The sequence below is a fragment of the Myiozetetes cayanensis genome, unplaced genomic scaffold (genome assembly GCF_022539395.1).
Source record: "Myiozetetes cayanensis isolate MyiCay16 unplaced genomic scaffold, myiCay2020 scf21, whole genome shotgun sequence".
In the NCBI taxonomy this organism is placed as follows: domain Eukaryota; kingdom Metazoa; phylum Chordata; class Aves; order Passeriformes; family Tyrannidae; genus Myiozetetes; species Myiozetetes cayanensis.
The window spans coordinates 7,896,771-7,922,302 of record NW_026087423.1 but is presented as its reverse complement, the minus strand read 5'-3'; the positions used below and the strand labels follow the sequence as shown (position 1 = coordinate 7,922,302).

Sequence of the window (25,532 nt, the reverse complement as noted above, 5' to 3'; positions counted from 1 at the left end):
AAATACTTTTCCTTAAAATGGAAGAGTGCTTATCAACGAGTGTAGGTCACTGATTTCAGATTCAGCCATCTCTCCACAAGACAGGGAAGGAAAACAACCCCCAAACTTTTCAAGGTTAACGCATCAACCGGGATTTATCTTCGCTGGCAGGTTGTTACAATTTGCCACAGACTTTCAACTTGTCCCAAACCATTAGTGAAGGTGGAGTTTCAGATCTTACCACAAAACATTTCACACCTTTAAGAACAGTTGATAAGCAGTGCCCCCCAACCCCCACATCTCAGAGTGGCTGTCCTTGCAAACATCTTCTCTTTACCGCATATGCAGGAAAAAAACTGAGTGCATTTTGCAAGAATTAACTCAAACAAGCACCAAGTACCATGAAAGCTAAAAGGGCAGCATGGCCCCCTAAATCCTGGTATCAGTGGGGGGTAGGTGTTAAAAATAGGTAGTATTTTTTTTTTTAAAATCAAATAGCAATTTTAAAGAGCCAAAAGGGAAACTGTCTGAGCAAGCGCTCCAGAAATCAAAAGCAGCAGTAGTGGTTGTTTCTCAGGAAGTTGTTATTCTGTGCTTTCAAATTATTTTTAAGAGAGGACCAGAACCAAAAGTGCATGGGTGTAATTAGTTCAAATGTGGGTAAACTTTAAGATGCCCCAAACACAGACCATAAGGTATGGATATGTTCTCACAGTCACTCGGTCAGATGTGAACGATTCCAGTTGTTCTTTAGCAAGGGACTCCAGGAGCAGCTCAGATTTATCACCTCAGGCATTCCTGCATTTTCCCAAACGTTCACATATCAACGGAGGGAAGGTGGAGTGAACATGTCACAGCTGGACACACTCTGGGGAAGCACAGTCCATCTGGGCAAGGTCTTCAAGCACTCAGCACACGGAAGACTTGCAAAGATCTGAACTGAAACGGTGCTGCAGAACATCAGGAGTCATCCCGTGTGTAACTGTCACCTCGGGGGGTTAAAGGGTGCATTTCACTCAACTCACGGTCACCAAACACCCCAAAAAGTGTATCCTATGGAGCTCGTGATCCAGCTGGGTCGAAGGGTTTCAGTAACAAAAATATCGAGCGCTCCATCATTTACTGGAAGGTGGGAGAATGTGTAGAAGAGTCACCAAGTAGCTACTTGAAAGAGCACAGGAGGACAAGCCACTTGTGTTAAATTACGTGCTCTGGGGAAAGGAATATTTAATTACATGGAAGGAAATACCAAAGAATTCTCAAGTTTGACCCAACTTAGTTGTTTGCACTGGTAGGTAGTCACATACCTACAACAGACAAGCTGCAAAACCAACACAAAATGAGATCTAACAGTTGTAAATTAGAGTATCAGTGAAAAAACTATACAGACATCTGATCAAAGCCAGCCAAGGGAAGGGGCTTGTACTTCAATGCTGTAGAACCCACTGATTACAGAAGATAAGGATGGTGCACAATTGCTAGGGAGTCACATGCAACCATTCTGAATCAAACCTCAGATTATCTCATGTTTGGTTTTATTTTAATTAGAATTTGAGAGGAGAGTTTTCACCAATAAAGGTCTGAAAGCCTTTGATCATTCACTTTATCGGAATTCTATTTAATCTAATGAAAAAGCAAACAGAAGATCTGTTTACATGGACACCTCAAGCACAAGAGTGGAAAAGATCAAAGTAATACAATTAGCAAGGACCTGTGAGAGAAAGATTAATCTCTACAAGTAACTTCCATTTCAGCTTCAGCACAAATGAGCTCAAATTCTTCCTCCAAGCGTCAAAAAAAAAAAAAAGGTTTCTCTCTGTTATTTTTGTTTCTTAACTCTTGTTACCATCCCACTGCAGAGATCTGACAGGATGTTCCCAGCTGGGTAAGACACTTTTTTTAAAAGTCAGAAATCATTTCACACTAAACTCCAGATTCTTACTTTGTAAGTTTTCGTGACACATCATGGACTTGCATTAAGGATCAGGGTAAAACTAAGCACCGAACACATACAGAGATGTCTAAAGGTACAGAAAATCTTTTATTAGAATCTAAGTCAATATATATGTGACCCAATAAAACTTTTCCTCAGATGCTATAACAAGTATTGAAATGCCATGTTTTCAAGAGACCATCTGCTGTTTTGACATTTTATGACAATTCCCAAGCCTTTAGCAACCTTGACTCTACCTCTTTCAATAGCATGTTTTGCAGGGAGGTGTTTTGTTTGTGTTTTTTTTTCCTCCAGATTGGGCCTGGATTTATCATACATTTATAATGCTTTAGAAGTTCTTGCACATTTTACTTTGTCACAAGGTAACCCACATTTTCAGCACTTCACTGTAAGTGAAATATGCCCATCTGATAATGCTGGAGACTAATTGTCAAAAGTCAGAGCAATACATGAGCTGTTCCATAGACTTAGTCTTGACTTACCAAAAAAGAAAGGTAAGCAACACATGGTTTATTTTGCTTAAACAGCAGAGTTCATACTGTTAATAATGCCAGTAAGTATCATCAAAGACAGCATTTCACTAGTTGCCAGAACTAAAGTCAAGTTTGAAACTGAGGTCATCGCCTTGCAATAAAACAAGTACTAATTATCATCAAGAAACAAACGAGGGGTGATGGATCAAGAGCATCAAGAGAACTTGAACAAACTTCTTTTCAGCAGATATTCTTTAGCAGCTCCCAGGTTGAAATCTCATCTTGGTCACTGGCCTCCTACCGAAATCAGCACACTTGAGTTTTCATCTGAACCAGCTCGGCTCAGCTTTCAAGGCCTTGCTCATCAGCTTATGAAACATAAACCACATCTACTGAATGATACCCATGTTTTGAAGGCTGAGATTAAATACATCCCTGCACAATTTAAGGACTTAAAAAGTTACATATAACACAAAACGTTTCCTACCATACATAGCATGTGTCTGTTCATGCGCACCGTACTGTGTTGCAGAGGAAGATACTAAACCCGGCTGTGCGTGTGCTGGTGGGGCCATCATCCTGGCATTGCCCTGTATTACAGGGCTATAAACATGAGGATGCTGCAGGCAAAAGGAGAAAAGAAAAGAAAAAAAAAAAAAAAAGCAGACATTAACTGGGGAACCATCACAAAGAAACTCGTGTCATCTAAACAGCTGCGATGTTCCAAACTCGGCTTTACTTCAGTGCAGAGCACTTGTTGGGATTATCCAAATTTAAGGCCTAGAAACTGATAAAAATTGGCATATTGAATTTTTGCCACTCTACTAATGTAGCAAACTTAGGTATGACATAGTATATTTATCCAGGTACACATATATTTAAAAGCTTTTCAAATAAGAGGAGTCCACCAAACAGGTTATTTTTAGAGCACTTTAACTAGGAGATGTGCTGGCCGTGACCTAAAGAAAATCTTCAAAGAGCTAGAAAGTTGTATCAATAATAAATGCCAACTTCTAAGTTGTCCTGAGAATTTGTTACGACCTTACAAGTTGTTCTGACCTTAAAATTTGTTCCAGGCTTTGAGGCACTCTGCAAGACCCCCAAGGGTTGCTCCAGAACCCAGAAACTGTTCAGAGTGACTCATGACAGGACACAAAGGGCTATTTAGGTCTGAGCCACTTCATTATTTCTGGTTTTATGGATCAGGTGCATGAAAAGACTCTTACCTGAGATTGGTAGTGTGGCACATGCTGCACAAGAGGCTGATTAGGAAACTGTTGGGGACTATATGCAACATATTGTGTTGAGTAAGCAGGTGGAGTAGCTACAATTGGAGGGCCTGCTGCTGAGGCAGGATGCATCATGGTGCTCTGGTGGTGTTGGTCTTGCCGCTGCTGGGGCATATTTGGTACTAAAAGGCAAAGAGTTCCTCACATTAGAAACATGGGATGAAGAAAGCTCCATCTTCCTGAAGGGTTTTACACTATAATGTCAGTGTGACCACGAGGAAGATCCTCACCCCTCACCTTTAACCATCTATTAGGGCTCTAGCAGAAAGGAACAGCATGAAAAAGAGTTTTTCATCACTGCCTGTGGGCCATATACTGGGCCACAAACCCAGCCCTGCTTTTATTGTGAAAGAAGGAAGAAAGAAAGGTGGACGGACAGAAAGACTCACAAGAACCAGTAATGGAAGAGAAAGGTTATATCAGGATACCTACATTAATAAATCTGATCCTGTCCCCTTCAAAAGCCTTAATTCACCCTCTATGGGAACTACTCAGCCACTGTTCCATCAGCTGGAAATGTGAGTGTGTTAAAGTCACTCATGTTTATGGCTGAGGAGAGCAGAATAAAGGTCTCCATGTAGGCACAGTTTGAGGTATTTGCATCTTTTGAGCTCTGTGTTACCCCTCAGGATAGCAGAAAGCAACTTTTAGCTCACAGACAACACTGAAGGGGACAAGACAACCTATAAGTAGAGGAGCAGGAATAATTAAGAGGGAAGAAAAGATGAAAAAAGCATAGCAGTGTAGTGTGGGACTGCCTGAACCATCCTGGTAAGTGACCACCCAACCCACAGCAGTGAGGAGCTTGGAAAAAACTAATTTAGCCTACAAAGCACTGGGCTTGAGAGCTCCAGGTGAGCTCCAGGAGAGCTCCAGCCTCCTGCAGTCAGGCTGCAACTACTAACTAAACTACCCCAAGCACCTGGAAACTCCACTGCAGTGGGCAATGTAGCCAGACCCCTTAGGGAGAGGAAAGGAGATGTCAGTAAATTCACTCACTGATGGTTGTATTTACTCTGCAAATCAACAATAGAAAGAAGTAAATACAGGAGGCAACTTGAACAGCACAAAGGCACTGAGCTGTAACCCAGGCAGCTCCCTCAGGGCTATGCTGCACACAGATGGACACGCAGAAAATATTGGAGCTTTAAAAAGGAATTCAGGACTGGAGCTGCCTCACCCAGCAAACGAGCACTCAGCAGTGTATTTCTGATTAAAACAGCGCTACCAATGACAAGATTTCACAGTGAAGTTACTGTGTTTTAACACAGAAATACATTGCAGGGGTTTGTCTTCCCCACGTTCATAAAGGCCACTTGTTCGCTTCTGAACAGCAGGACTGCTCTTGGAAACAATCCCCCCCTCCAGTGACTGGAGCTGCAGCACTGGATCCCATCCTCAGGAGGCACTGGCTAACACTGCAAGAAGGAATGGACTGTGCAGAGTTAGAGCCTTCCCTGAAACAGGACTAGAAAAACACTCTTCTGTTCCTTCTCTGCACTGCACAGGGAGCATCTCCCACATGTTCTGTCTCCACAGCCATGGGTGTCACTTGTTAAAAACATGCTATTGTTGGTCCAGCTGTTCATTACTGGGGCAGAAGGAATGCAGAGGAAAAAACTGGAACCAGCAGTGAGTTTTTTCCAGAAGAGCAGCAGAGCACACTCTTTTTGAAGGAAGAGTGACTTTGCTTGTTGACAAAACCCCTCTACTGAAGCACCATTCAGTGCTGGAAACCAGCACAGAAGTTCCCTTTAAACAAACCTATAATATTTATGAAATATAGGAGATGATCAGCTTACCCTAATGCTCCAAGTAACAGAGATATTTTCCTGCTTGCCAAATCAGATTCCAAACCAAGCAACTCCCCATAACTCAAACTCAAGCCTGTTTCATCTGAATTAGTTTATCTAAAAATCCATTAGTATTTCCACTTACTTCCCTTCATTAAAAATAGCATTTAAAATATCAATCACAAACAAATGAACATGGATTAGAAAGCACACAGACAGCTCTAAATTTCTCCATGCTGCATGCAGACTGAGAACCAAACAGGCAGTATTATTCTCACCTTTACCTGCTCTATATGTCTTGGCTTGGTTCACTGGCATGGGCGTCATGGGAATAGGATACAAAGGCTGAAACACAAGAAATGGAAATTATGATATTCCTTTAAAAAGCAAATGTGTGTCGGGGTGGGGGCCCCACTCAGCTTTGATGTGTTTTACTCTGTTTTGTTCCATGGTTTAGTGAACTCTGCCTAACCTGTGAGATTTTCCTGGACCTCTGTCAGTAAATCTGCACGGACAAACAACTGAGACCATATGGTCTGCAACAACCAGACAAGTAACGCTACTACTGCAAGCAGTGGGCTAAGTCAAACATTTGTAACAGCTTTTTTTTATAAAGCTGTGTCAGGGGAGGTTTAGGTTGGATCTCAGCAAAAGGTTCTTCCCCCAGAGGGTGGTTGGGCACTGAACAGGCTCCCACTCCTTCTCTCAATTTATAGTAATTGCGTGGGGGGTAAGAGCAAATTGGCCCAGAGGAAAACCATGAACCAGGGAATGGTCACGGCCCCGAGGAGTGTCTGGACGACACTCTCAGGGACAGGGTGGGATTGTTGGGGTGTCCTGGGCAGGGCCAGGACTTGGACTGAATGATCCCTGTGGGTCCCTTCCATCTCAGGATATTCTGTGGTAACAGAGCTAGACTGAAATCCCAGTGATCCCCACAACAACCATAAACTAGTGGGGAATCAGCTGGAAGCTGAGGACAAAGAAGCAGTTGCTTAAATCCTAAAGAGAGTGAGATTGTACTTAGAGATTAACACCAAATGTGAGCTGCTGGAATTTAGAAGTGTTTGAGACTATCTGAACATCCAGACTGAGGGAGCACTGGGAAAAGTCAGTATTGACACAGCTAAAACTTAACCACAGTGTAATATATATTTACAAGAGTAATACAAGCTGTACCATTTCACTGTTTTAACTCATAGCTCCTCAGTTGGGACCAGCTGATATTTCAGGTCCCTCCCAACCCAAACCTCTGAAGTCTCCCCAATTTCCCAGCAATCCCTGTGAAGTGTGGAGGAGTCTGCAGCACTTTACCTGCACGCCTGGACTCACTGGAACCGGGTACATCATATTTGGTGCAAAACAAACAGGCTGAGTGTACACAGGGGTTGGCTGCTGATGGCCCACCATGGAGGGGCTGGGCTGAGCTTGTGGACGAGGGGAGGTCGGTGTAGTAGAAGGTTTCGGCTACAAACAGGGTCGAGCAAAGCACAGGGCAAGATTAGTCTGAGTATCCTCCAAGGAGAAGCTCTGCTTATAAAGATCTACTCAAAGGCAGAGTTAAACAGCATCAAACAACTTACTTGAGCAAAAGATCGAGGGTTGAACTCTTTAGCATTAGGGTTAAGTGTTGATTTTCTAACTTGCCTAAACGTAAAGAACAAAACATGAAGTTTGGCATTATTCTCTTACAGTCATATCTGCAATTAATAATGTAAGAAATACCTCATTTCCATCTGTGAGTCACATTTCTGAGAACTCAAACACCACATGGCATGCAAAAAAACCCCCACTCTTATTGACAGGACTCTTACTATACACTTATCCATAAATTTTTCCTGCTGTTGATGCTACAGCTCGTGTGAGCCAGGAAAACATTTAAATAAGCTCTGAGACAACATCTTACACATTCACACCAGCTTCTTCTACACAAGGCTAAATGCTAGTAACACTGTGCTTACTCTAAAAGGCATAATTACTCACTCAGAAGTATCCTTCTTCTCCTCTTTATCCTCTTTCTCTTGTTTACTTCCAGGCCCCGATGTCTGCACACCTTGGGAAGTCACCTCAGGCCCTCGCTTTTGCTCAGAGCTGTTACTTATGGAAGGAGAAATACTGGGACTGTTGGGTTTGCTGCTGCCACCATTGGAGTTGGTGTTACTGCCAGCTTCTATGATAGATTCTTTAGGGGTGGACTCTGTCTTTTCTTTAACTACATCTCTTGATTTCTCCCCCTCTCGGGTTTTGTTGAGCAGCTGATCCACTGCATCGGAAGAGGAACTTGACTGTAACTGAAAAAAAAAAACCCAAGGAATATATTCAGTAAATTGATATACAGAACTGTGGGGAGACAATCTAATGCTGTCACATACACAGAGTAAAATACAGTCCCACGGGCCTTGATCATCTGGAAATGACCTTTTAAAACATACATTTCCATTTCTACTAGAAAAGAAATCCATGAACATTGACAATATTTAAGCCTGCACCGAGTAAGAGGCTGTTCAGCCACTCAACTGACCTATAAGTTGATTAGGGAGTGACAGGAAAGCTTAAGACAACCCCCTGGACTCATCTGTGCTGTGATTTAACAGTAACACTTGAAAAGTTAACCTGATTTAATAAACCATTATGGTCAGGAAACAAGTAATTCAAATTCATCTTCTATTTTCCTCAGCAAAACTCTTCATTTAATTTTGCAACAGCTCCTCCATATGGAGTGTGTGATAATTATTTGTACCTAATGATCAAACAGGTTTCAAGCCCTATTTTCAGTGTACAGTCAATATTCACATTTATGGGTATTAGGCAATTGTACTAGCAAGAGTCAGCATTGATTTTACAATATCTGGCATGAATTCTTACAGATATTTTCATAAATTAAGCACAAGTCTTGAGAAACGTTAACATATGTAGTGCATTCAACTCATGAAAATAATCTGGATGCACAGGAGAATTAGGATACAATTAACACAGAGAAACTTACCCTAAAGTCATTCTTAAATTTCTTTAAATCATCAATCTGTTTTCTATGCTCTGAAGCAATTGGAGAGACACCTGCCAAACATAAGACCAACATTGTCCAGGCATTTCTAATACAAGAAATAGATATATATACATATATATAGAACCCCTACACATTACTAATTCTGCAGAAAGGTAATGTTTGCATATCTAGAAATGAAATAGTGATATAAGTGCATTTGGAATTTGGTACAATTCCAGGAGCAGACAGAAACACTCTGTGGAAGCCCAGCATTACATAACTGACTTATCTTTAGTTCTAATGCACCACACCAAGGCAGAAGCCCTGAGGTGCAGGGACTGCAGAACTCGCTGAACACGAAGCAAAATGCAACAAAACCCCCCCAAACACACACTGCCAGTGCTTCAAAACACAGCAATAGAGGAGAAACACTGCTCAAGGTGAGCTCTATGGCTGCACTCCATCCTAAAGGTCTTTCCAACCCAAATCGATCCACGATTCCAAGCTCAAGAAGGTGAGAAGATTTTTTTGAGAATGGTGAACAAGTAGTGTTGCATTAAAAATAAACCAACCAAACAAATTTAAGGCACAACAGGAATATGCACAGTCAGAAAAACTGTGCTGATCATGATGCTCACAATTCTTGTGAGCACAGCTCTGAGCAAGAAACACACGTTCAGTCCAAAGGCAGCTAAAAACCAGCTCTGTGAGCTGGGAAAAGAGAGAAGGAAAAAGAAAAAAACAAAAGGAAAAAAAAAACCAAGTGAAATCACACTGTCCACATGAGCATCTCTACACTTTGTGTTGATGGAATGAGTCACAAACAACATTTAAAACTGTTAGTCCTGCCACTTGACAACAGCATGACCAAATTCTTGCTGTAGAACACCAGATTGTCTCCAAGTCTTCCTAAAAATGCCAACTAAAGCAGCCAGGACAGCAGGTTTAATGTGCAGAATTCCTACAGCACTCAAGTACAACCAAAAGCTTGGGATACAAACCTTTGTTTTCAGGTTTAGGAAAACTAGGAGAAGTCTCACTTGGTTTTATATTCTCTTTGTTGCCAGTTGCAGAATTTTGCCTCTGGTCCTGAAGCCTGGTATCTTTAGCTGCAAAAAAATTGGCCAGAGTTATTCTCTTTTACACAACTCAAAGTGACCAAAGAGAGATGGTAAGATATAAAAAGGAGAGAGATTAAGCTTAATTTTAGCTTAAAACCCAAAAATCTAATAAGTTACACATTTTCTGCTACCTAGTTGGTGCCTGCAGGATCATCCTTCCCCCTCCCCACCCTTCTGTTTTTAAACCAGATTATAAAATCCCAGTTAAACTCATCCCTCCCATCATCCACTGAACCTTGACTAGGCTGAACAATCTATAAACCCAGAGTAAATTATTTTCAACAGTCCAAGCTCTTCAGACAGAATTCTACAAACATTTGAGAGTTCTTACACATTTGACTGTGCCCTTGAATGTTGTTTTTTCCCCCTTATTTTTGCTATGTTCAAAATACCCTCCGAAACCCACGTTTTTTAAATTAGAAAAGAGCCAAGAACTCAGTTTGAAGAAAGAAATTCTCAATTAAGTCAGTCACCTGTAAGCCCAACCTCCTTAAAAGGCACAAGAAATTAAGCACGGACTCATCAAAAAGCTTAGTTTTGAGGTGGCACCACCAGCAAAGGGGAACTCCCAGTAAAATGAAACGCATCCCAAGTTTTTTTTCCAGTGTTTAGAAAGGAGTTTTGCTCTTTCAAGGCAAATTCCTCCTCAGGGATTAGGGGAAAGGGATGCATTTTGCAACCTACCTTCGTTGGAAGGGGTGACTGCTCTGTTGGATGCAGGGCTGGCAGGTGTAGGAGAGGCAGCTGGAACAGGCATGGCAACAGATTCAGTGGGAATAGTCCCAGGTTGAGGGGAAGGCAGAGCTGGTCCCATGGGAGTGCTGCTCTGCCTTGGAGACCTAGGCCTGTGTGTTTTAGGGGATAATCTCGGAACTAGAAACAAACAGGAAAAAACAGTTATAGGAGGAGCTTCCTCAGCTGCTCGACAGTTTCTAAAACGGCTAAAAAAAAACATGCTTTGAAATATTTTTTTTTTAGAGTAACTGAAAACCTGGTTACCTTTCAGGTACATCTCCTAGTGCAGCATTTCAGATAAGTGGGGTGATTTCTCTGCAGATTGGCCCCTAACACACATCACTGCCCTCTCAGTCCCACCAGGAAGCTGCAAAATGCTCCCCAGCCCCCTCCCCCCCCAAAAAAAAGTACAACTACAAGAGCTCACATTAACACAGTTTCAGGCAGAACACAAAAGGTGGGCAGGTCTCCACACAACCAGATGTAAAACACTTTTTTTTTTTTTTTTTAAAGGGTTGAAAAAACCCCTCCATTTTCCGGCGTCCTCTTTTGGAGGTTTGCCAGCTGGAAAAAAAACAACACAGCCTATTGAAAAAAAAAAAAAAGGAAGAGTTGATGTGTATTTTTGCCCCTGTGTTAAAGCAGCAAGGAAAGTTGTGTGTTGTTTTAATAAGAAATTGGAACAAGTAGTTTAAACCTCCTGTTTCCTGCTCATCCCACTGTGGTGAGTTAGTGCTTTATGTCACATATTAACCCCCAGTGAGCGAGGAGAAAGAGAGGTAAGTGGTTTAACAGTCCTACTTGCATGTTAATAATATATTAAAGTGGGGTGTGGGGAGCAAAGATGAATCAGAAATAATGCCAGAACACAAGAGTTTAGATCTTTACCACAAGGCAACAGGTCTATGTGGGTCTAATTCATACCCTCCTTCTGATAAATGCATTCCCACTACACTCCTCTAGAATTCTGCACTAAGAAACACCCAAAAAGGATCTGAAAAGGACCAAACTGTGTCTCACCTACCCAAGGAAACACCCAGCTGCTCATAGCCCACTAGAACATGGCCTCAACCTAAAAGCTCCAGACTAGGCCTGTGTCACAAGCTTGAAAAAAAGTCAAATATTCAAAAACCCCATTAAATGATTCAAAAAAAGGAGACACTGACTGTACCTGCTCCTACAGTAGACAAGAACAACATCACCACTTAAAATCCATGTAATTTCTAAACCAAAAATATATCCAACTGAACTTGAGTATCATTTTAACACCAACCTTCCTCTATCCAAACACCTCCTTCAAAAAACCACAGCCCAGCCACAGCCACTGACCCAACTCAGTGATGCCATGCAGTGTATCCGACTCCTCCTGCCTCCTCCAGTAAACTCTCCTCAGAATTAATCCTTCCAACAACTAATTCCCACATTTCTCCTCCCTTTCTCTTCACACACCACCTGGCCCTGCAATCAGGACAACACTGCACTCGAAGGACCAACTCACCAACTCTTTTAACTGGGAACATCCTTCTCCCACTTCCATCTAAGCTAAGTCAGCCCAGGATTTGGTTATTCACTGTCTGGAAAGGCAGGATTCTGCTGAGCATTCCCACTCTAAGGTCCCCCTGCAAGCCATCTGCAATAAGCCAAGCTTTACCTACCCCCACTGACAACTGATGACCACGTCCCACCTGAAGGGCTGCCTCGTGCCACTGCAGCAGTAGATGCTTCCCCAGGTGCATTATGAGATACAAATTCTAAGCCACTTGAAATTGTACCCCTACCAGTAGAGACTCTGTGACCTCGAGGGTGCCGTTGAGCCTTAGGAGACATCCGTGGAGGCCCTGGGGGAAAAACAAACAACCCACACAGTAAGTGAAGCCCGGCACTGAGAGCATCCAAACAACACTATCTGCTTTTAAGACTGGGTTTCAGCTCATTAGCTCTCAAAAACGTGCTACATGGTTTTCAAACTTGGATTTCATCTCGTAACTCTCAGTAATTCAGTAATAAAGTCAAGCAATTTACGCCGATATCGACTAGAACCAGGGATCCACCAGGCCAAAAAGGCCGAGCCATTGGTCCAGCCAGGCTGCCAACACTCAGCAACTAGCTGGGCCAGCTCTAAACGGGTATTTTAGAAGCTTTATCAGCCTTCAATCAGGTGTGCAAGTCCTGGATTTCAGATATTTGAATCCAAGTATCCAGCAGTGCTCAGAGCAAGCCAAGCCATAAGGGTTGGTGGCCCAGCTCGCCCTGGACAAGCACAATCCCAGCGACAAATTCCCAAGGCTTTTTGTCAGGTGGGGCAGCGATCCCAACCATTTACAGTCCCCGCTGGCTGAGCGGTGCTCTGGGGGGGATTTGAGCAGGGCACTCTGCAGCAGGGCTCAGTGGCCTTGCAGCAGCTCACAATTCATTCACACAGTCAGCACAACTGCAACTGAGCAAGTGATTTGTTATCCCGAGGTTCAAGTCATGCATGTTTAACACCGGGAGCCAAAGCCATCCGTGAGCACAGGAATTCTGAGCAGCTTCTGCAGCTGCCACACAACAGTTCAGCTCAAGTCTAAGCAGCAATACAGTTTTGACATCCTAACAAACGTTTTCTTTACCAGATCAGACTCAAATGTTGATACTTCAAAAGGAAAAACTTTGCGAACAAAACACGACCTGTTTTGGGTGGGGTTTTTTTTTGCGTTTTTAATGTATGTCAATAATAGGGAAAAGTTCAGATAATGGCTTTTTGGTTTCACATAAAGTTCTACAGTATCAAGCACCTCTCTGGTTACATAAATCTATCAAATGTCAGCCTCTATTTTACCCATGAATCTCAAGTACACTTCAATCCAAATCACATACAAGTGAGGATTTTAAAGAATACACATTTCCCAGCAGTGATCTCCTGGCAGCAGGAATTAAACCCTGCAGTAAGCAGCAGTTCAGTGCAGGCCTGACAAATCAACCCCAGGGGCTAAGAAAATAATTGAGTATGCAGGTGGATTCCCAGTATCTGACTACATAAAAAGCCATAACAAATGGACAATAGGAGGCCAGACACGTGACCATCATCCACTTTTTGGTCACGGCCCACCCTGAGCATTTCTCAGGCCGCAGAACAGTGTTACTGCTTCAGTCAGTGGGATGATTGTTCTCTCCCAGAACCAGTTTGCATCTTCCAGGCTTGCTAAACAATGCTGTGCAGGGTTTATTTAACTGCACTTCAATAAAAATTAGAAACCACGATCATTATTGTACCTCGACAGGAGAAATTTAGTCCAGAGGATTCTGCACAGTTACCAGAGACTCACAGGTCAGCCCTTCTCTGAGTACTATTGACTGCTAAGGAGCTGATTGATTGTTCTGATCAGTGCAAGCAGGTCTAAAAATTCCCTACAAATTCACCTTGAAGCAGTTTATCCTATCCCATTCCACACTGTACTTCTCTGAATGCAGCATTTTTATCATTGTTACTGTTGGCTGTTTTACATGCTTTCATTATTATTGTTACATGCTTGTTATTATTGTTGGTAAGTCAATGATTTTAGTTAAATTTGAAACTGCTTTCTGTGGGACAACCGTGTTAAAATTGGTATTTTACATAAATTTATAGTCATAAAATAAGAAAACAAGTAGTCCTAAATTTTATTCCTGAATTTAAAATTCCTAAGTTTTAAATTTCTGAATGTCACTTTCCAAATGGAAATTTCTAAATTTTAAATTTCTAAATGTCACTTTCCAAACGGAAATTTCTAAATGCAAATTTCTAACTATATCCTAAATTTCAGTCCTAGAAAAGCTCTCTCTAAAGTTATCAGGTCCTGCATGTTGCTGTAGGTTAAGTTAAGACACTGAGCAGCGTTTCCAAAGCTGAGTTTAATTTCATACCAACTCGGGAAATTTCACAGCTTTCTTTCCTTTTTTTATTTGTTTTTGTAAAGCTCTTCAAATTAACACAAACAAAACAAACCAAAACAAAAAAAAAAAAGGTTAATAGAAACAAGTCTGATCAACTAAAGTTAAAACACAAATTATAAGGTTAAGTAATGAAGAGGAAAAAAAAAAATAATAAAATAAAAAAACCACAAATTTTGGCAATTAAAACTCACGGAGGAGTTATAAACGAAGACGAACGAGATTAAAAAAAAAATAATAAAAATAAAAAAAACACCCCATGAACAAATTGTGGTATTGTACCTTCTGAAGACATGCGTTTAGGCATAGTAGAGACAGGAGCTGGAGAACCATGAGCAGAGGGGTGAGACGGGGGCCTGGAGGGCCGCGAGGGGGGCCTGGAGGGCGGCCGTGTAGGGGTGGCTGCCCGAGGTGGAAGAGAGTTGGGACCTGACTGGTAGCGAGAAGGTGGGCGAGAGGAAGGAGATGGGCAAGGCGATGGCCAGGGAACACCTGACAGAACAAATGATATGAAGGAAAGTATAAAAACTAAAGAAAAAAAATTATGGGGGGTGGGGGTGGGGGGTTTTTTGGGGGAGGAAGGCGAGGGGAAGGGGGTGGGTTTAGGGGTTTGGGGGAGGGGAAGGGGAGTGGGGGGGGGAAAGGTCAACAGAAAAAAAAAAAAAGTAAAAATATGACAAAATGATTTTGCATGTTTAACCCTTTGGGGATTGAGTTTGGCAAGAGGCTCTGAGGGGTTGTTTCCACCACTTTGGGTCGAATTTGGGGTCGGAACGGCACAAGCTCCCCAAAGGGTTAATTAGGATCTACAAATACTACTAAGGAATAGACAGTAAAGTTTGATCTGTTAGCCTGGCATATCAATGCTCTACAGCACCCAGCACTCACCAAGGTCCTTAACAGCTACCAGAGGGTCTCAAACAGCTGGTCACAAACAGCATAACTACACAAAGTGCTACTTGCAAACCAAGTGATGAGCAATATCCAGCTAGGAACTGCATCTTTACAAAAAACAGCGGTGTTCAGTGTCTGAATCCTGACATTTCTGCCTTTATCCGTTATCTCAAGTATTAATGGAGGATTTTAATCTAGGATATAGGGTTCATGGTTTCCAAAACAGAATTAATTGAATTTACAAGCCATTCTGAATATTTTAGGTATATGATGTTCATTCAGCAGAGTAATAGGATGACAGAAACCACAAATACTACGGACAAATTTCAAGGTTAGCATTGTTTGGGCAAGGTTCAGTTGTCCATCCCTTTTACAGCTGACTCTGTCTTTAGAAAGGAAGTCTCACTTACCTTTAGATGTTTCTCAGACTTCCTCTCCAGATAGATCACTTGAGTATTACACATTTTTCATTTATTCACAGCAATTTCACACAACAGCATTTTTAACTTCTAAAAATGATGCCTCAAGGAGGGGCTACTGCTGAAATCCACCTCAAAAATGGTGTTCGGTTTATGGAACACCAACTCCTGCTACGCAGTGCCCAGTGATGTCTGGTTAGTTATTACCCATGTGCACAGCACAGGCTTTGGATTCCTTTTCCTAACACTTCTCTTGTTTCCCATCCCACACCATCACAGAGCCAGAAAGTTGCTTTATTCTTTGCCATGGGAAACAGAACTGATCCATGCACCAGAAAGGAAGGGAAGCTTCCTCCTGCCACTCCCCTTTCACTGGGTGTCAGCACTGCTGCTCCTCCACACAGAGCCTTGCAGTGGAATCCAGAAAGCAATTTTTAATCTTTAAAACCACACTCTGCACCATCATCTAAGACAGAGGTGTCTGAGAAGGAAAACAAATGACACTTCTGCTCTGCAGAGTACAGTGCAGCTAAATGCAGTTCCACTGTAAGTCCAACTCACCACTTCTGTGTTAAATGATGGATGCTACCCTAGCTTATGGAACACACATCCTAAACCCACTCCATGTGCAGCTGCAGCATAATTAGGTGATTGTCTGCAATGTTTTACTGTACATTCATTTAGACTTTAGATACTTGCCTCCGTTAACTACTCTTTGATCTGCTCCAGAGTTAGGGCTGAATTCGGAAGTGTGGGATCCAGACCTTGAGATTGGTGGGCCTGAGCCAGACTGGCCCATCCTTGGTGAGTTTTGTCTTCCACTTCCCCAGGACAGGACGTCTCTGTTCCTCTGTCCGGGCGGAATGTATTTATTTTCTCTGAAACACAGCAAACTTCCATCAGTCCTAACACACAACTGAGAGGCACCAAAAATACCCCATCGAGTGCTCAGCTGGTATTTTTTAATCTTTCTCAGATCAAGCTAAAGGAAAACATTAAATACTATCAGATGTTGACCTAACAGTCACCTCATGAATTGGCTTTTGATACTGACCACACAGTGCACTTTATGAGCCCCCAGACACCGAAGGATTCGGTTGCAATGCCTGAAATTCTCCATGACATACCCAAACCACTGCCCTTTCCTGTAATCTGGTACGAATTCACCACGCTGACAGATCAGAATGGGGAAGCCTGTTCCCCACAGAGATAATGCAGGGCCAGGCAGAGGTGTACAAGTCAGCCTGGGTGCCAAAACCAGCACAAGATTGTTTACACAAGGTTCCCAACCTGATGAACCCTGCTGGAAAAGCTCAGCTTCAATGAGCAAACTGCCACAGCCCCAAAACACCGCCATAATTTAAATAAAAATACTATTCATAGTGTATCAAGTACCTAGTGTTCACACCATGTCCTTCTCTTTCATTAGCATTTCTCTGAACAGCAGTATATTTTTCTTCTTCTGTCCTTTCATCATTTTCCAAGGCAACCCGAGCTTTGTATTGGGCACTTGATTCAATTTCCTCTGCTAATTGAGTTGCTCTGGCTTCCCGTTTTAAAAACTCTTCTGAATTATCTCTTTCTAATGGCACCCTAAAAGACAATGGAAAGGAAAAGAATCTCTGAAATGCATTCAAAAGCACAAAGGAGCTACAAAAATTACACAGTTGTTAGTTCTAACCAAGCCAGAGTGGAAAAAAAAACAAAACACTTGTATTTAAGCCAGCAGACTCGCTGTCTTTTTTAAAAGTGTGACAATATTCCTGGATTGGTTTGATTTTATGTGAAAATTCAGTGTCTTTTTACCTGCCCAGAGAGCTGAGGTCAGAGAGTAGAACTTTTCCCCATGACTTGCAAAACCCCCAGTCCCTAAAGCTGTGCAAAGGCTCCAAGTTTTAACACGGTTGAGAACATCAGGAATAAAAAGCATCAGTCTGTTGCCTGGATAGGAAGTTACTCCAAGAGCCCAAATTTGAATTTTTTTAGCTATTTACACATCGCCAGCAGACACAATCCTACTGAAATTAGAGAGTAACTTCCTTAATCCTTTGGTAATTCCAGCCATAGAATTTTCAGCTCTTCCTGTTATGAATAACTGCAGAAAAGATGAGTGCAACAGTTCAGAGCATAGGACCAGAAATCCATGACTTCTCATGTCCCAGGACTCCAAACCCACTCATTCCATGTATCCCTCTACAGCAGGCAATGGCATATTGCAGAAAGCATCCCTTGGGAAAGCCATCAAGTCAAAATTCAACATAATGAGCACTGAAAGACATCACTAGAGATGGGATCATACCTGGCACCTCCTCCTGTCCACCCTTCTTGTTTTTTCACCTGTCCTAATTTTTGTTCAAGTGTCAGGTTTTACAATACCCCTTTTCCCCTGATTTTGAGCTGCAAAAAGGTGTTCCATCCAACCTTGCTTTAGAATAAACTCTATAAAAACAACAGACCACAATTGAGGTTTGGCCCATGCTCTGCTGGGCATTCTATAATCACTACTGCTCATCTTTTGAATTATATACAAAAGAAAAACAAAGAAAGTAGGTGGAGATACCAGCCAAGTATGTAATAATATATGCAAAATTACTCAAGTGTTGGTGGCAGAACTAGGAAAACAAGTGGCTTTGCCAAATTCCAAGCCAGCACTTGGTCACTGCCTCCCAAGTTTTTTTCCCCACACGCACATTTTTGGTCAGTCAAGACATCCACTGACCTTCTCAATGGGAACTGCAAGGACATGAAATCAAAACCTCACCCTTCAGGTTAATAAGGTTTGCACGATCACAAACCTGGTCATGGGCTCACTGACCTCGTGTTGGGAGCACACAGTGAAGGAGGACACCCAACAATCCTCATTTATCTCAAGTGACTGAGAAAAAGGAAGGGATGTATGGCAACCTAAACAGGCAAAGACTGATTTTGTGTTTTCTGAGAGATGAGAGAAAGGGGATGGACACGATGACATTGTTCAGAACCCTGGTGATGACACAAGCAGCTGACTAGATGCATTTACCGAACTCAAACTTGTACCTTGATGCAGTTTGACAAACTATACCTGCTAAATGCTTAACTCTAGGAAGAGAAAACAATCAAACAATAAATCCTTTACAATCCTGCAGCTGCACATCTAAGCATTTATCTACACTGCTGCTCTTCACAGGGTTGGAAAATCGGGAAAAGAGCTTCCCACTTTCAAGTTGCTTGACTAGGGGGAAAAAAAAAATGGAATTAATTTAAAGCCACCTTCATGTTTTTTAATCTGTTTCTGTTAATATCCAGAGAGCAGAAAGATGCAAGACTAAAGTTCAAAAGTACAAAAAGTACTTAGAGCAGTGGAGGGAAGGAAAGAACAGCTTCCCCAGGATTCGAACATAAGCCGATTAGGACACTTTGATTATCACCACGTTACAGGTCTGTCTGAACCAAACAGCAAAATCAAACTGCTGAACCACAGACCTGGAGACAAAGTGCACCACACACACACAAAAAAAAAAAAAATCAAAATATTCACTGCCATTCCTTGATATTCAAAAAGAAGTTGCTGCTTTGGGGGTTAAAAGAGTGGGGAAACACTAAAGACATTTCACAATGGCTGCTGAACATCTGCAGTCCATTTGTGTTGCAGTTGCAGTGAACATTATAGCTGCAGACTATTGGGAATAAATCCACACTGCCAGAGCAACCAGAGCAGGCTTTACACTACTTCTATATCCCAGTTTTCATATGGTTATTTATATTCAAATTTTATAATTTATATTATATATAAGGACTGTTATTTATATTTATATTTACAGTTATTATGCTGTAACTAAAACTTTAGTTTAGAGCTGGACAAGTCTGCTAAACAAGTCATCCCCAGCACACAACCCCCTCCCTTGGTTATCAGCAACTTTTCCACATTCCAGATCAATTGTCTCAATAAAATTAGGATTTAGTCAAACTGCTCTGCTGGGTTAAACAAAAACTATAGGTACAGCAGCTACATAAAGACAAACTCCCAGTTTTCCCCCCTATTCCTGGAATAAATAAGCATTATTACATGCCTAAATTCAGCAAACGTTGCAAAGGGAGTGAGCTGTGCCCATTTAAGGGAATATATAAAGATTTCTACATCAAACTATTCACAGAAGGCTGGCAAGGTTTCTTAGGCACTATTCATTCATTGCTTTTTCAGTTATTTGAGTGCACAGCTTCAGAAACTATGCAGAATTAGCTTCAGAATGTAAAGTCTGTCAAACCAGGGAGAACATTAAATACAAATCTAATAACAAAATATTTTGGAACTTACGTATAAGAAGACAAACTGCTGTCATAAGTTGATACTACACCATAATTTTCTTCATTGTAACGAAACATGTCATTGGGATCCCATCCATTAGACTAGAAGAAAACGATGCTTGTTTTTCAAAATGACACTGGAAACACATTCCCTTAAAATTAAGGGTTGATGGCAGAAGTTAAAACCTTCTGCCTTTTTCCCTGGGCCTGTGAATTCACTGTCCAGATAACCAAGTTATAAAGCCACAATTTACTTTATGGAAATTTGCTCGTAAAATGCAGATTTTTACCTTCAAAAGTCAGTTTTTGGGTGTATTTGTGTTGATTTTGAGGTGTTTTTTTTAAATACATACCCACTCTATACTAGAGTAACACTGGTTAGCATGAAATGAACACTTCAATGTCTTTCTGCCTTTTCCAAAAAGGTGCAAATTGACACTTCTGATGATTAGAAACATCTCTTGTTGTGGCAAGTGCTGCAACTTTTGAGATGCACTCATGTAATTCCCTGAGACACAGCACAGGCTCAAGACTCCTGCTGATCTGCACAACCTCCCCCCTTCAGTAAAACTGCCTTTGCAGCACCCAAGCACCACGAGAAATGTTTTGAATATTTTATAAGAGCACTGACAGTACTGACTATTCTAATAAATCCCAATAAACTGACAGGAGAACTCTTCTACCCAAATGTGCTCCACAGTAACAGGAGCAGATTCTCCTCTAATCAGCAGCATTGTTTAACACACTGCCATCTGACTACCTTGCTAAAATAATGCACCCTTGAGTAAAAGCTGGCTATGATATATAAAGCAATGGCATTGGAGGCCACACTCTTCATCTAATGGTTCATAATCTACTAAAATTGTATCTGTGCTTGGTCAGACTTCCATCTATTTCCCCCTGTGGAGCCCAGGGACACTGAGCTGAGCACGATCTCCCCATCCTTTCCAAAGGCAGTGACAGTCAGGCAGGGATGCTCTGATTAAACATCAATCACTTTGGTGTATGGCTGAATTTGGAGGCCTGAACAAAAGCTGCTCTTTCAGCCAGTCCCTGAGCCCGACACGTCCCTCACCACAGCAGCTGCCATTTGTCAATATTTGCCACGAGTGGCATTTGAAATCCAGCTTTTCTTATTCAAATTGGTTAAAACTACTGTGGCAGCTGCTGGCAGAGACTGAACATCCACCATCAAGGGTGCAGGACAGCGATTTTCCTCCAAAGTTCATTACTAGATTAAAATCAAGGAATTCTTTCAAGGTTTCTTTTCAAGGGGCATAAAAAAGCACCACTCACAACATCTGTCTCCAGCGCCTCGAGCTCCTCGGACGCCGTGTTCTCTCCTCCATCCCACGGTTCCAGATCCTTTTCCTTGTGTTCTCCATTCACTTTAGCACTGATGGCTGAATCAGTAAAAGCATCTGCAACAGAGCAGGGAGGGATGGAGGTGAAATCACTTGGATAAGTACCCTGGTTTTTATCTGAGGAACAACCAAACAGCAGCTCGATCACAGGCTCAATCATCATCATTTAACTTTCCTTGCAGCTGCTGTGTTCCACAGGACATCAGAAAGGTGCCTACTTGAAATTTAAAATAACTAGGGAAGTCCAGACCGACTTCTAATACATCAGAGAACAGAATTATTTTTAGTTATTTCAAAATATTTTATACCAACTATGTGAATATTTGAAAAGAAAAAGAGAAAAAAAAGACTGAGGATCCCTGTTCCTCTAGAAAACCCAAGGCTTGTATAATACAATTTTCCAACCAGCCCACACAACTGCAAACTAAAACACTGTGCAAATATCAAAAAAGCATGAACCCAAACCCATTCTCTGAATGGGCAAAATACAATTTTCCCTTCAAATATCTGTTTTTTTTTTTTATTTCCACAACTCCTCAACACACCAACAGAAATATTCAGGAACTCTCTCCCTTTTGCTCCCATCAACATATGAGAATAAATAACCAGAAAGGTTCCTCTATTGTTTAAAAAATTATGAAAACATTAAAAAAAAAAGGATCACAAGCTATTTTTTTTAAATTGTTTGTGTTTCATTCAAGCCAGAGTTAAGAAGGAATAATACCAGAATATTGAAAGTGCTGTATAAAAATATCTAAAGCCACTCCTCAAGGAAGCCAAGCTTTTATATTTGTAAGCAACTACATCTCAGAGCTGCCATCCTTAAGTAGAACTTTCAAAAATCAAATTAGCCTGTTATAAGCTTACAAATAAATAAATCAACCTAATCTAAGTAAGTCTTCAATCTAGAATTTCCTATTATCCTTTACTGATAAAATAAGGAGCAAACATTTCAGACCCTTAGAAAAGCTGGAATCAAACCACCAGGCAGTGCCAGACACAGAAAAACATGGCCTAAATTAACTTTTGGCAAGATCTAAAAATCTTCCTAAGAAAAATGGACTTTAAAGCTCTTATGAAAAGCATTCACAACATATGAAGTTGGCCACTGATGTAACAGCTTTTACACAATCACTGAGGATGTTCTAAAGAGAGGCTGCTGACACTGCTCATTATTCCTGTTTTACCCAATTTCACAGTGAAGTTCTGCATTTATTGGTATGATCTGGCATGAAAATTAACTGTGCTGAGTCTGTCTAACACCATCCAGCACTATCCATGAAATGCTCCCTCAACACATGCACAAAGAGCTGTGGGGGGGGGCAATTAAACATTGTTAATGAGCTTACAGGAAACAAAACCTGCCCCTGCCCTACCTGTGTGCTGATCCCAAATTTCAGCCACCTCAACCCTCCAGAAGAGCTGAAAAGCCAGGCTGACACCAGAAATCACCAACTGACTGCAAGAGTCTCTACGTGCTCCTGCCAAGCCCCACATGCACAAACAAAGGGATTAAGTTTCTGGTGTAAATTATGGCAACAAAAAGCGTTATGAAAGGCAAGATGCAGAGACACAGTGACTGCCCAAAAATTACCTGTTTCTGAGGGAACTACAACAGATACGGAGAGAGGAGGAGTTGGGAAGACATCAGGTACAAATTCAGGTGGAGTTTTTTCTGTTATATGGCTGAATTCAGGCAGAGCTGAACTCCTGAGTCCCTCTCACAGAATTAATCAAACATCTCCCACCTTGCTAAAGATCATTTTCGTAGTAAAAAACCTCAGCAATGTTCTCACTGTTAACAGTTCCATTTTGCTTCACAAAAGAACCCAAACCCCTCCAAATAACCTACAGATTTCTAAGTTATTCCAACTTGAAAACATCTCTCCATTTCCCTTCACAGAAACAACTTGGAAAATATAATATATAATATATACTATATGTTCAAATGTCTCCTGAAACTACACAGTAACACAGTGCTACAATCCACGGTTAAGTAGTAGCTAAAAAGCACATTTTTAAGGCTCTTTCATTTGGAAACTCTGCATGTACCTTTTATTTTAACCCAGACAAACCAGAGCTGGCTCCTGCCCCGTCATTAATTCAGTGTTTCACGTCTGATCCTCTCAGATTGGACATTTTACAGCAAATGCAAGTTGGAGGCTGCTTATGGCACTTAGGAAACTGTGAACTTTGTTTCTACCTCTCTGGGAGTAGAGGGAACTCTTCTCCACTGAGATTAGATAAATATGAGTTAGGAGGCCTAATGGAGACAATCTGTGTTTCACAGGGCTGTTTCTTTAATTTCTATTAAATTCCTTCAGGCAAACTGCAAACAACTGTGCCATTTTGGATCCAGTGAATAAAATACCAGCCTAACAAGACACATCTACTCAACCCACTAATTTTCTTATTTAAACCGCCACATAAACATCCAGCAGTGCTGTTACTGTAATGATACAGATGAACTGAGGGAAAAGCGACGAGTCAAAACAAAAACTCCACTATCTACCAAATGCTCCAGGTCTGAGTAAGATCTGTACAGTCACTGCTCAGCTTCCCAGTGGAATCCAGCATATCATGGGGCACAGGAACCTTCAGTGCTCTGCATTTCTCATTTCAGAATGACAGTCACAAGCGAGACTGCGCCAGTTTAACCTCCACAGCTCAAAGAAAATCCAAAGTTAGGAGAAATCCAAGCTACAAAGGCAGACCTCCAGTCAGACAGGATGGTCTCCAGAGCATGCAGGCAAAGTTTAAATGTAGCAGAACGGTACCTCGAGGCACAGATCACTATTTTCCTGGAACAAACAGCCAGGCAGACACACGGGAGACCAGGATTAAAAACCCAGCAAGTCAAACAAGCCTCCACCAAAATTAATGAGCCACAGGATTGAGGACGTATGTTAAAAAGAACAGCTTCCAAAACAAAAACACTGCTCTTAAGATTATTAGTAAAGTAAGAGTTCAAACATGAGCTGCTGCTCCAAGTGCTGACTGGCAGAGTAATAACAGACAAGACACTGCCCAGGCTCAGCCTCCCCTTATCTGGTGCCTCTTATCTCTGAGCTGTTGAAGGAGCAATTCACATGACACCTTGACATGGCCAAATTTTTAATCAATCCCTTTTCTACACGGTTAAAAGCCAAGTTAAAGATCAAACAAAAACCTGGTGAAACAAAGGGCTGGAGCTGTAACACTCAATTAGCCCCCCCTGCCTCTGTACCTGCTTAATGTGACATTTCTAAGGAAAGGAGTTGGGTATCAAGGACCTCACTTCTTGTTTTAAAGCCTGGTAACTGGAAAAAAAAAAATCCCAAGGACGAGAGAAAAATCACAGTAACACAAATTAAAAATATCCATTCTGTGAAAAATCAGCTTGGGCAAATTCTCCAAGTATGTGCCATTAAATGAGTTTAAAGAAAAAAGTGGCAGAATAGAGCAATTAGGAGTCAGGGTTTAATTAACTTCAGTGTCCAATGTGCTTGTTCCCACAAACATATTTTGAGCTACTAATGGTGAAGCACAAAATATGCAATTAGGGGCAAGTCTGCAGTTCAGATGCCACGGAACCCATCGGTGCCAAAGGTGTTGATGCTCACGCTGAAGCTTTGATCAAGCCTAAGCAAGGCCCAAAGTAAACTGAGCTTTCACCTTCAAGGTTTCAACAGTAAACTCTCATTTGTTTTGTAACTACTTACTAGTGATTTGAAACATTAAAACCAGTTACCACCAGCTCTGCTGAGCCAACATTTCCTTCCTTTGTTCATGAGATGCCTACTGCTATTCCCCTTGCAACACTTTCCCTGGAAGGATGCCACTTGCAGTGCTAATTCAAGGAAAAGCCTTAATAGCCAATTCTCTTCTGCCTTGTTTTTCATTGCATTTGTAATATTTTTTCTCAGAGTGCAGCAACGGTGCCAAAACCCAATAAAAACATTGTAGAAATCTTTTACTTTAACAGTAGTTATGATGTTTGAATTGTCTTGTCTTTCAAGAGAAGCCAAGAAGGCAACTCCAAAGCCTCAGTGAAATTTGAATCATATGCAAAGCAGCACTATCAGCGTTCAGGGCTCCAGGAAACACTGCTTTGGAAGCTTCTTCTGGAAAACCAGATCAGGCAGCAGCTCTGAGATCTCAGCACTCCACAGGCGAAGCAGAAAGATGTGACGTGTTAATGCACAGCCCAGCACTTCAACTTGCACCTCAGAGCGGGTTTGGAGCAGCTGATTTGCAGAGCTCAGGCAGAACTCGGTGTCAGTCCCAGTTTAAAGGCAGACAGAACAGGCTGGGAGGAGGTGATGGGTGTAACACAACTTCACCTGAGTTTTC

The 25,532-nt window shown here is 41.7% G+C and overlaps 1 protein-coding gene across 16 annotated transcripts in view; it reads right to left on the bottom strand.

Annotated features, from left to right (window-relative positions):
* Positions 1–25,532, bottom strand: part of ATXN2 (ataxin 2) — a 51,015-nt gene that overhangs the window by 13,136 nt on the left and 12,347 nt on the right. For 3 of the 16 annotated variants that reach the window (XM_050318564.1, XM_050318549.1, XM_050318548.1), the window contains exons 6-20: positions 21,133–21,257; positions 19,847–19,938; positions 16,948–17,145; positions 16,252–16,430; positions 14,522–14,731; positions 11,986–12,168; positions 10,280–10,468; positions 9,476–9,583; positions 8,475–8,545; positions 7,472–7,779; positions 7,072–7,135; positions 6,803–6,955; positions 5,767–5,833; positions 3,633–3,817; positions 2,894–3,026 (exon numbers count right to left, since the gene is read on the bottom strand). In XM_050318564.1, the coding sequence (XP_050174521.1) occupies positions 2,894–3,026; positions 3,633–3,817; positions 5,767–5,833; positions 6,803–6,955; positions 7,072–7,135; positions 7,472–7,779; positions 8,475–8,545; positions 9,476–9,583; positions 10,280–10,468; positions 11,986–12,168; positions 14,522–14,731; positions 16,252–16,430; positions 16,948–17,145; positions 19,847–19,938; positions 21,133–21,257 (2,265 nt within the window). The remainder of the gene's footprint in view (positions 1–2,893; positions 3,027–3,632; positions 3,818–5,766; positions 5,834–6,802; positions 6,956–7,071; positions 7,136–7,471; positions 7,780–8,474; positions 8,546–9,475; positions 9,584–10,279; positions 10,469–11,985; positions 12,169–14,521; positions 14,732–16,251; positions 16,431–16,947; positions 17,146–19,846; positions 19,939–21,132; positions 21,258–25,532) is intronic. The other 13 variants (XM_050318563.1, XM_050318553.1, XM_050318551.1 and 10 more) reach the window with 11 other exon arrangements.